The sequence below is a fragment of the Rutilus rutilus genome (genome assembly GCF_951802725.1).
Source record: "Rutilus rutilus genome assembly, chromosome: 22".
NCBI lineage: Eukaryota > Metazoa > Chordata > Actinopteri > Cypriniformes > Leuciscidae > Rutilus > Rutilus rutilus.
The window spans coordinates 11,238,605-11,249,958 of NC_140227.1; the positions used below are offsets into that span (position 1 = coordinate 11,238,605).

General features: G+C 36.3%; 1 protein-coding gene across 1 annotated transcript in view; it reads right to left on the reverse strand.

Moving 5' to 3' along the window:
- Nucleotides 1–11,354, reverse strand: part of LOC311282153 (bcl-2-like protein 15) — a 62,999-nt gene that overhangs the window by 3,451 nt on the left and 48,194 nt on the right. Inside the window, exons 2-3 of the mRNA XM_084395777.1 lie at nt 10,506–10,621; nt 2,444–2,662 (exon numbers count right to left, since the gene is read on the reverse strand). Of these exons, the coding sequence (XP_084251903.1) occupies nt 2,444–2,662; nt 10,506–10,621 (335 nt within the window). The remainder of the gene's footprint in view (nt 1–2,443; nt 2,663–10,505; nt 10,622–11,354) is intronic.

Genomic DNA, 11,354 nt, shown 5'->3' on the forward strand with positions numbered 1-11,354 from the left:
AAATTCTGTCAGTAATTACTCACCCTCATGTTGTTCCAACCCCGTAAGACCTTCGTTCATCTTCGGAACACAAATTAAGTGGACATTCAAATTGAGTAATTACTGACAGAATTTTCATTTTTGGGTGAACTAACCCTTGAAGGAAAACCACTTCAAATCCTCATTATGTGTCCCAATCCTAAATGCAGTGCATGTTCACAATAACAGTTTAAAGAAATAAATGAATGATTTACACTATGTTTTACATCTGATATACACATTTAGATTAAATATGCCATTCTCATTAATGGAGTTAAGCACTTAAAGGTCCCATATTGTCAAAACTTAAATCTCCTGGCTTTTTTCAAGATAACAGAGGTCTAGGGGCTATTAAACTACCATATAAGTTTCAAAACAGTCAATCCACAGATAAATGCACACAGCCTGCATAAAGTAGCTGTGCCTTTTCACAAGCTGTTGTGACTTCCGTATAAATGTGACATCAGAACTACTGTCACCGCCTTCAGTCTCCACCCCGAGCACTGCCCACCATCAGGAAACTACATCATTGCACAGGCTTCCGAACAACATTAATATAAGAGAACAGTGGCTATTGTTTATTTATTCAGAAACGCCACAGCAATTTAGTTCGACCTTAACCGTCTGTTCTGCACAGTTCACAAGTGACTGCTTCGTCAATCAGGCACAGTGTCGTTTTTTTAAAAGAAGCTACTCCTCAAAGATGCTGCAGTCCCTACAGTTCATAGTTTTACAAGTTTACCTTGGGCGTCAATTGCAGCATATGTTCTCACGTTATGTGGGCATCTTTGCACATTTACCACAAGTACACCTTTTCACCGGTCTGAGTCCGGTTGAACATAAGGCCGGAGAACATTTCCCTCAGCAATGTCCATCATTACAGGTGTTTTATTTACCTTACTCGTGAGCATAACGCCACAGCAGGATACAGCATACATGACCCTAGTTACCTGTGGTTGGCCTGGCCGTGCGTCACTCAGAAAACAACAGGCCAATCAGAAGAGAGGCTCATGAATATTAATCGACCTGTTCTTAGCAGAGCACCTGAGAAAGGAGCAGTAAACATTTACTGGGATGCTTTTTGGTACTTATACCGCAAATATATATTCTTAAGGACATCAAAACCTAAAATAAAACTTCAGAAAGGTGTACAATATGGGACCTTTAAATTCCATGAAATCATTACGGAGAAGTTAGGCTACAACATTTTTGATATTCTAATAAATATAAATATTTGTGGTTGATGCAATGCTTTTGAACACTTTTCCAGTGTAGAGCGAGGATTGCCTAGCGCATGATAATAGCAGAATATATATTTATATATAAAATATTTTTGCGCAAATAATAATCAATAATGTACAATAAGGCCTATCTGTTTCCATTAAAAATATAAAGCAATTAAAAATACTATTTGGCCAGTGGAAAAGATTGAGAAAAACTTTCTCTGAAATGTATTTTATACTATTTTGATTTATTTATTCAAAAACAAGGCAAGGAGACAGCTCATCCGTATCTCATATTTTCATGAGATAGCGTTTTTAATGGTAATGTCTTGTACCGTTAAACATGGTATCAAGCAGATAAATATGCATATGCACATTATATGCAGATGAGGATATGCATAGTAAACCGAGGCGTTGTAAGCTCCATGTATGGTTATTTCGGGGAAGAGACGGGGTGGAGACGCAATCTTCTGCTGACTGGGTTTTATAAAGGGAATTTTGCGCAGGTTCTGGCGCAGGTATTTTTTGTTGTACGCAATTTTTGGCTTTCGGACGTACGCACACTTTTAGTAAGGATCCTACACACAGTTTTAAAAATGAGGCCCCAAGTGCTGCTTACACCATTTGGGGATAATTTTATTTACCGGGACTTGGTCTGCTGGAACTCACAGTTGGGATTGATTTTCTTTGTCTTTAGATGCTTTGTTTAAGTGGTCACCTCTGAGGCTGTGTGTAAGATCAACATATTTAAGGACTAGCCACTGAATGCCTATAAAATACAATCCCTTACGAAAAATAAGTATACTTCATGTTCATTTTATTAAGTATACTTAAGTAAAGTTCAAGTATATTTTTAAGAAAACTTTTAGTAAGTATGCTAATATCAATGTACTATAAGTATACTTGTATGTGTAGGGTTTCAATACTACTTGAGATTAAACTGCCCCACTTTTTAGTGTATGAAAGTATACTTTTAAGAATACCTTGAGTACACAACTAGTTTACAACTAAGTTTTTCATTTGTACTGCAACTATAATACAAGTGAACTTAAGTATACTGATAGTTTACTAGTCAAATATTTGTAGAACATTTATTAGTTTATGAAAGTTTACACTTTGAAGTATTAGTTTAGTAGTTTTATCATCCAAGTATACTTGTAAGTTTTTTTAGTGAACATAACATCTGATAAAACTGTCCTCACCCAGCCACCTTGCTCCGCAATCCAGTTTGTTAGACGGTTGTTGATGAATCCCGTCATAGCGACCTCGACTACATTTGTCATGTCAGGGCAGGTTTCTTTCACATAGACTCCTAGTGTGACGGCAGCCTTGAGGAGCTGCTTTTCCGAGGCCACTTCTGCTCTTTCCACAACCCACATCTTACACATGCTGTCCACGCTATCAGTGAACACAGTCACCACCTAGAGAAAACACAGGTGTTATTAACTACAGTTGTTGTCAAACATTAAACATTGACACAATTCACTTTGTCATGTGGTTACCATATAATTTAAGTAAAAAGATTTGTAGCTATCAGAATCAAACAAAAACTATTGCATACATTTTTAGGTTGCTCAAGAAGTCTCACTTTTACTAGTTTCAGGGAAGAAAATTAAACCAATATATATATATATATATATATATATATATATATATATATATATATATATATATATATAGCTGAAAAGAAGACCATGTACACGTTGCAAAGATTTGGAAGGGACATCCACTTATGAATTGCATAGTAGGACCTGTTAAATGCCACCTGTCTCAAACAAGTTCAGATTTTGTTATATTCATTGTTTATTTCATATATATATATATATATATATATATATATATGACTTGTTTGAAACAGGTGGCATTTAACAGGTACTATTATGCAATTCATATGTGGATGTCCCTTCGAATCTTTGCAACGTGTACGTGGTCATTGGGTCTTCTTTTCAGCATGAAAAGCATGTAGAGCGCTCCCTATATAATTACTAAAAAGCTGTCACTCATCTCAGTTCTTCGCGATCTCACAAAGTTATATATAATCAATTAAGCTCTCTATACTGCTCAGTGCTCAATGGATATCTTATTTACATAGTGTCTACACTTCGCTAGTTATAATGAGAGGATTTGCGAGAATGCAGAACTTTAGAGTCAGCACTGGACAAAAACTCCATTTTCAGCAGTGAGTGGATTCTGACAAACTTAAAAACCTCTGATTGGTTCTTGCAGTCAAGAGATCAGTCTGTGAATGACTAAATTGCTCAACGCTACAAAAACACGTTGTAAATAGAAACCTTTGACGCTCTCCAGAACGTAAACACAAATACGCACTGGAATGTTTGCCAATATGATATTATTACAGTATTAACTAAGGGTGCTCTTGCACCACTGTAGAACCGGGCCTGCCTAAGGGTTTGTTTACACAACAATTAGAATTAGAATTAGAATTAGAATTAGAATTTCTTTATTGTCATTGTACACAAGATTCAACGAAATTGCAGAGCTTCTGCATAAGGTGCATGGTACATAAAAAGAAATAAATAAAAATATACATAATACGAAGTGATGTACAATTAAAATATTTAAGCTAAGACAAAGAATAAAGAAAATGAACATAGAAAGAGTTGCTTGTATATATATATATATATATATATATATATATATATATATATATATATATAAGAGTAATAATAATAATAATAAGCCACAGTTTGTCAAAATGATTAATGCCCTAATATGAGGTAGACTTCTGGCTCTGAATGAGAATATAAAAAACATTGCACAAAAAGTGAAGATATTTCACAGAAATACAAGACTGTACTAGACTGGAGGTATAAAGAAATGGAGATTGCACAGAAATATGATACATAAATACTAGTGCTGCATGATTAATCGTATCGCAATCGCGATGTCAAGCCTACGCGATTATATGACGCAAAATGCTGCGATTTTATATTAAATAAACAAATTAGCGCTGTTAACGCAATTAACGCAGCATCTGTTAATTTTTGGCATCCTTTGGCTATAGTGTTACATGATCCCGCTCTTATTCATGCAAATGCTTTTAAACCATTCATGCGCGATAAGACAAAAAAGAACGCGCTGTCAGTGAATGTCCTCCTGACACACACACACACACACACACACACACACCAGTATCGTACAGACAGCGCGCCAGAATCAAGTTCTCTTTCGCGGTAGAAAGAACAACACACATGTATATGGAAAGCCTTTAGTGCCAAAAACGCGTGAATTTTAACGCGTATTTGACGCGTATTTAACGCGTGAAATGCACGTTAAATACGCGTCAAATACGCGTTAAATACGTGTTGTTTACGCGTGACAAATTAGCGCGTTAATTACGCGTATTCGTAAAATACGCGTGAAATACGCGTTAAAAATCAGTTTGAACGCGTCAGTATCATTGGCTGCTGAAGACTTGGGTCTAACCATTTCTGTGAGCTTAGGGGGGTGTACCGTTCATAGACTAGACCAGTGGTTCTCAATCCTGGTCCTGGGGACCCACAGCTCTGCACAGTTTGTGTGTCTCCCTCATTTAACACACCTGATTCAGATCATCAGCTCGTTAGGAAAGAGCTCTAATTAACTGAACTGGGTGTGTCTGATAAAGGAGACATATAAAATGTGCAGAGCTGTGGGTCCCCAGGACCAGGATTGAGAACCACTGGACTAGACTACCACCATTTAACATGCTATAGATCAGCTTATTCAGCCTATTTATTTTGTCCTTTTTTTGTATAAACTATAGAAATAATATATTTAAATTGCAGTTTTATGAAAATTTTGATAAAAATAAAATTGCCTTGTTTTTCTCCACTCATGCCTTTTTGTAAATAAACACATTAGTGGACATTCTAGCTTTAACATCAAAGCATTAGCATTTGTGTGGGGAAATCAGTTACAGTGGAGTTTAGCAATCAATGCAGGTATAAGATACAGACCATTGTAATCAATATCTGTCTTTGGAAAACAACGTGAGCTTTTGTTGTGCTTAGTACAGCTATCACAAGCAGGTGGCGCTAATTGAAACCTTTTTGTTCAGAGATTGGGCACTCATCAGACAAACAGTAATTAAGTACACAGGTGATATTAACAATTTAAATGAATTTAAAGACTTATTTAAAGAAATTATTTAAATATGGTATTTAAGACTTTATATATAAAGTATTTAAGACTTTCAGGATTAGAATGAGAGCCAGGTCAGGACAGGGATAAGAACTTGATTTGGCTTTCCTGACTGCAGAATATTCTACTGTACTAAAGTAGGCCACCCTAATAATTGGTATTAAAGCAATTTATCTGTAAAAATGATGAGGCAATTTGTTAAAGCACTTTTATAACATTTAAGTAAACATATAAACGTAAAAATACTAAGTAGCTGATTATGTTTGTTTTTTTTTTGTTTTTTTTTAGAACCACACAGTTTATATCTGCAAGTTATCTGGATTGTTACTATTACTTGCGAAGCCTATTGTACACTTCATAACAGCTAGAATTAATTTTACGGCTGCTTTTGTGACAGTTTATATGCTTGTTTAGCAATGTGACAGACTTGATTGGCTTACTGAAAGTATTAAAAGGCTAGGAGAAGACTAATTGTACTGCACACTGCTCAAGGACCTATACCATGAAGGTAGCTGAACAAACTCAGGGTTAAAGGATTAGTTTTTAGCTGACATAACCAAACCAAAGCAATCAGGCTTTGTTGATGCCATGAAGCAGCTCATGAACTTTCTCTGTCAACTTTGATCTTGAAGCTGAACCAAACCCCTGCAACAACTCAGTGTTACTGGCACCAGATCAAGAGAAAATATAATTTCAAAGTTATAAGTATATGTCACAGCCTTTTTTTTTTTTTTCATTTTGGGGAAAGTCACCTGCATGTTCTATGTTACACTACTGTATACAGTGACCCTGCTAAGGCCATAGTTCACTAAGTGCTATTTTTTTTTAGATATTCTTAAGAACATGTCCAGACAGAGCTGATACAATATAGAACAAATCAAGCTGTTTACTGTTTAACTTAATGTATATGACATAGCAAGTCAGTTGTGTATTTTGCTGAATATTCATCGTGTATATCTGTAATATTTAATGTTATTATATTTACTCTGCATTTTCTGTTTCTATAGAAAACCACACACTAAATACACCCACAACTAAGGACAACTATTCAATCCTTGTTAACTGAGTTGTTGTGGTGATAAATAAACAGGTTATTCTCAAATTTCCAACATCTTTTCACCAAGTCTCTTACCGGACACCCTGTGGCAGATTTCAAACCTAACCAGCAGTTTACTGAGATGAGACTGTGCTATTAAAGCTAACTCATTTTTTTCAGTCCTTCACTTACTTTACGTTCCTCAAGCACTGACAGAACACATACTCTGACTGAGCCAGGCCAGTTGACATCCAAGCTTACATTCATACAAATCATCTTCATGATAAAATGTACAGCGGGTCAGTTTGTTAACATATACATTACTAACTTATACATTACTATTTTAAATCAGAATTGATGTCACTGAAAATGTATTACATTTTGAAAAAAAAAATATAATAATAATTAAGCTGAACTCTGTAGGGCAGAGGGCACTGGCCCTCAGGACCATGTTTGCCCAGGCCTGCATTAGGAGTGAAACCTGCTGATGTAAAAAAATTGTAAAGGGTTAAATTCAGTCATTGCAGTGTCACCTGTCAATGTATCTTTCTTAGCTATTTTATTAAAGCCTTCTTTGATGGACAAAGTAGATATATGTCCATGTAATGAAACTGTGAATGTACCCCTGCAGTGTGAGGCCCACCTTGATATATGGCTGCATGACCGCACACAAGTACATACTGAAAAGAAATAAATAAACTAAATAAAATAACTTTTATATTAAGTGTCCTTAACTACTATGTACTAACATTGAAATAATGAAATAATTTGATACAATGCACTTATTGTGTACATACATGTTTTTACATTGTACTTTTTATTTAAAAAATTCAAGTTGAAGTTCAAGTTTTTATCAACTTTGTCTGCTGTCTAAAGTCAAACCTTTCCTTAATCATAAAACTCTAGCGATGGCTGTTCATGCTTTTATCACCTCATGTTTAGACTACTGCAATTCACTTAGCTGCTGGATTTCAAAGTCTTAAATTGATCGTTTTTAAATTTTGGGTGAACTATCCCTTTAAGATAGGACGTTTCTGTAATTTGGGCCCTGTGAAGCATCTTGGTGGCACCCTGCTCGCCATAGTGATACATTTAATAAAAAAAAAAAAAAAAAAAAAAAAAAAAGTTCATTACAATTGCATTGATCAAGATCCACATCTGTACACTTTTCCCCAACCAAATGTTAGCTTTTAATGTTAGAAAACTTGAGGTGTGGTGAATGGTGTTACAGCTAGAATGCTACTAATGTGCAAAAGGGGGCAATCTTATCTTGTTAAAAATTGCATTGTAGATATTTTTTTTGGGCTACACAAGAAAACGATGAAAATGGAAAAAAAGAAATAGGAAAATATTTAATTGTGGTAGCAGAAGAATACTTCTGCAGTCAGGAAAGCCAAACCAAGTTCTTATACCTGTCCTGACCTGAGCACAAGCTCTCATTAAATCCTGAAAGTCTTAAAAACTTTATATATAAAGTCTTAAATACCATATTTAAGTCTTTAAATCAATTTAAATTGTTAATATCACCTGTGTACTTAATTACTGTTTGTCTGATGAGTGCCCAATCTCTGAACAAAAAGGTTTCAATAAGCGCCACCTGCTTGTGATACAGGTAGCTGTAAATGTAAGAACAACAAAAGCTCACGTTGTTTTCCAAAGACAGATATTGATTACAATGGTCTGTATCTTATACCTGCATTGATTGCTAACCTCCACTGTAACTGATTTCCCCACACAAATGCTAAGCTTTGATGTTAAAGCTAGAATGTCCACTAATGTGTTTATGTACAAAAAGGCATGAGTGGAGAAAAACAAGGCACTTTTATTTTTATCTAAATTTTCATAAAACTGCAATTTAAATATATTATTTCTATAGTTTATACAAAAAAAGGACAAAATAAATAGGCTGAATAAGCTGATCTATAGCATGTTAAATGGTGGTAGTCTAGTCTACACCCCCCTAAGCTCACAGAAATGGTTCGACCCAAGTCTTCAGCAGCCAATGATACTGACCCGTTCAAACTGATTTTTAACGCGTATTTCACGCGTGAAATACGCGTTGAATACGAGTATTTAACGCGCTAATTTGTCACGCGTAAACAACACGTATTTAACGCGTATTTGACGCGTATTTAACGCGAGAAATACGTGTCAAATACGCGTTAAAATTCACGTGTATTTGGCCCTAGTGGCTTTCCATACATGTATGCCTAAATGAACGCGCTGCCTGTGAATGTCCTGACTGTGACACACAGAAAGACTCGTGCTAATATCGTGCGTGCGCACAAAACAGCATGCCAGAATACAGTTCTCTTTCGAGCTTGAACGAACAATAACACACACACAATTATGCCAAAATGTCTTTTTGTCGAGTATCTTCATAACATAAGAGTAGTCTTATGATGAACGTGAAGAGTTGTGACTCGTGAGAGAATGAGGCGTGTGAGATCCGCGTCTCTGACAGCAGCAGCTGGTCTTAAAGGGACAGTACACCGTAGCCACTAATTATATCTGTCGCTAAAGTTAATCAAAGAACAAAGGGAACAGAGAAAAACACTTACTGCTCTTGACTAAAGAACTTTTTTCTTTAGGCAGATTATCACTAATCTGTGTGTGCATTTATTTTCCTTGAGAACCAAGCAAGTTGACTCATGAAACCGTTTATTATATCGCATATCGCAATCGCAATATTGACCTCTATTATCGCAATATGACATTTTCCCCAAATCGTGCAGCCCTAATAAATACACATATTGTACTGAGTAAGATGTCAGTGCATCCGAGTGTTCAGTGCATATGTGTGTTCAGTGTAATTATAGCTCTGGGGAAAAAGCTGTCCTTGAGTCTATTTGTCCTTGACTTAAAGCATCTGTAGCGCCTACCAGAGGGCAGCAGTTTAAACAACAATGTACTAAAAACTGAAATGTTTTTCCTTTGCATTTTTTCACAGACAAATTACTATCGATGTCAAAATGATCGCTGTTCACACTAGCCTGGCTAACGTCAGACCTCGTCTCATTGAGACGTGGTCTGGGAACCACATGTTCATTTTCTCGTATTTGAGGCATGGTTTCCGAATGCCCAGAGCCGTTTATTGCGCTACGAATGTCTATCAAATGCGCCTGTACGTAGCTCATAGCCAATCGTTTCAATTATACCAGATGACGTATGTAGAGCGACATAAATTCGACGAGGAAGAAGACGATGGGTCAAAGATTTATGTGTACACGATGGCGTTCAGCGAATATTGCCGTCTAAACTACTTAGAACACTATCTAAGGCTGCATCGAAAGGTAACTTCGCGTCTAATGCCATGTTGGATCTATAGATATAAACAAACTGCTTCGGTGTGTTGCATAGATGTCGTCATCGTCTTGCTGCTCCCTCCCAGTTCTGTGATTGGTTCCCTTTTTGAGGGGAAAATCTGGTCCATGGTGTCCAGGCTGCCTAGCAGCGTGAATAAAATCGCGCTGCGTGCAAGGCAGCATGGGGAAACCCAGGCTATGTTCACACGGATCCGCGGAAACGATTAAAAACGCTGTATTATTCATGTCAGGCCAGTAGTTGGCGGTGTCACTTTGTAAAGAAAAACTATGCGCCTACAGACTGAACATGTAATACGCATGCGCATGACTTTCACAAATTCGTGGTCTTTACATACAGCCGATATTGGTATTGTTTTCAAAAACTTAAACTTTGAACCCATTTTTCAAAAATAAATAAATAAATAAATAAATAAATAAATAAATAAAGTATTCAATATGCAATAATCATGACATTAAAAAAAAAAGTGTCAAAACAAACACCACAAGGGATCAGTGATAGTTTTTACTAAGCCTTTAGAGGCCGGTCTCGTACTGTGTACTGATAGCGGACCCTTCTCTGCCGCTCCTGGAATGCAAATAGAATAAACATTCGCTGTGGATTATTGCTGATAACAGAATTGGCAAAATCTATATTTTGACCGACCTCTAATTAGTGATTTGGGAACAAAGTAACCGATAAAATATCCAATGTTCACAAACTGATACAAACGTTCTTTAGAATTGTTGATTGTTAAATGAAGATGGACCATTTGGACTCACCTGATCAGCTGCAGCTCTCTGCACATTCTTCATCAGTGGCTGGATCACTTTTTCATCATAATCATCACCCAGTTCCTTAAGCTTAGAGGCAATTTTTGCAGGATCAAATGAATTCTCTACAAATGCACAAGCAAATAGCTTTAAATTAATTTCTGAAATGTATCTGGCTATTGTTACAAAATATAACAAAATAATGACATGAGAGGTAACATTTGTTAAAGGAGAACTCCGGTCAATTTTAACATTGAGCTCATTTTTTTGTACATTTGGAGTGCTGTCAATACAGAGAACAACGACAAAAATCGGTGTTGCCTACACCGAGTTATTCTATTTTAAAAATTTGCACCCTGTTGACTTCAATGGGGCAAGTAGTAAACCTGCTTTTAGCCTCTTAACATCCTTGATGTGTCATTACAAGTGCACAGAAAATGTGAGTGATTCCTTCTGAGTGAACACGAGTGAATCTGACTGCAGTAGATGTGAAAGAAATGTATAAAAATGATGTTATTTAAGCCAGCGCAAATACCTGTGTTTACATCCTGTTTTCAGTTGAAGTCCAAAGTAGTCGATTGCCGAGTTCACGCGCGTGATCATAGCAACTAAACCTATGCGCGTGAACTCGGCAATTGACTACTTTGGACTTCAACCGAAAACATTTTAAATGTGCACATTTTCACATTTTCTGTGCACTTGTAATGACACATCAAGGATGTCAAGAGGCTAAAAGCAGGTTTACTACTTGCCCCATTGAAGTCAACAGGGTGCAAATTTTTAAAATAGAATAACTCGGTGTAGGCAACACCGATTTTTGTTGTTGTTCTCTGTATTGACAGCACTCCAAATGTACAA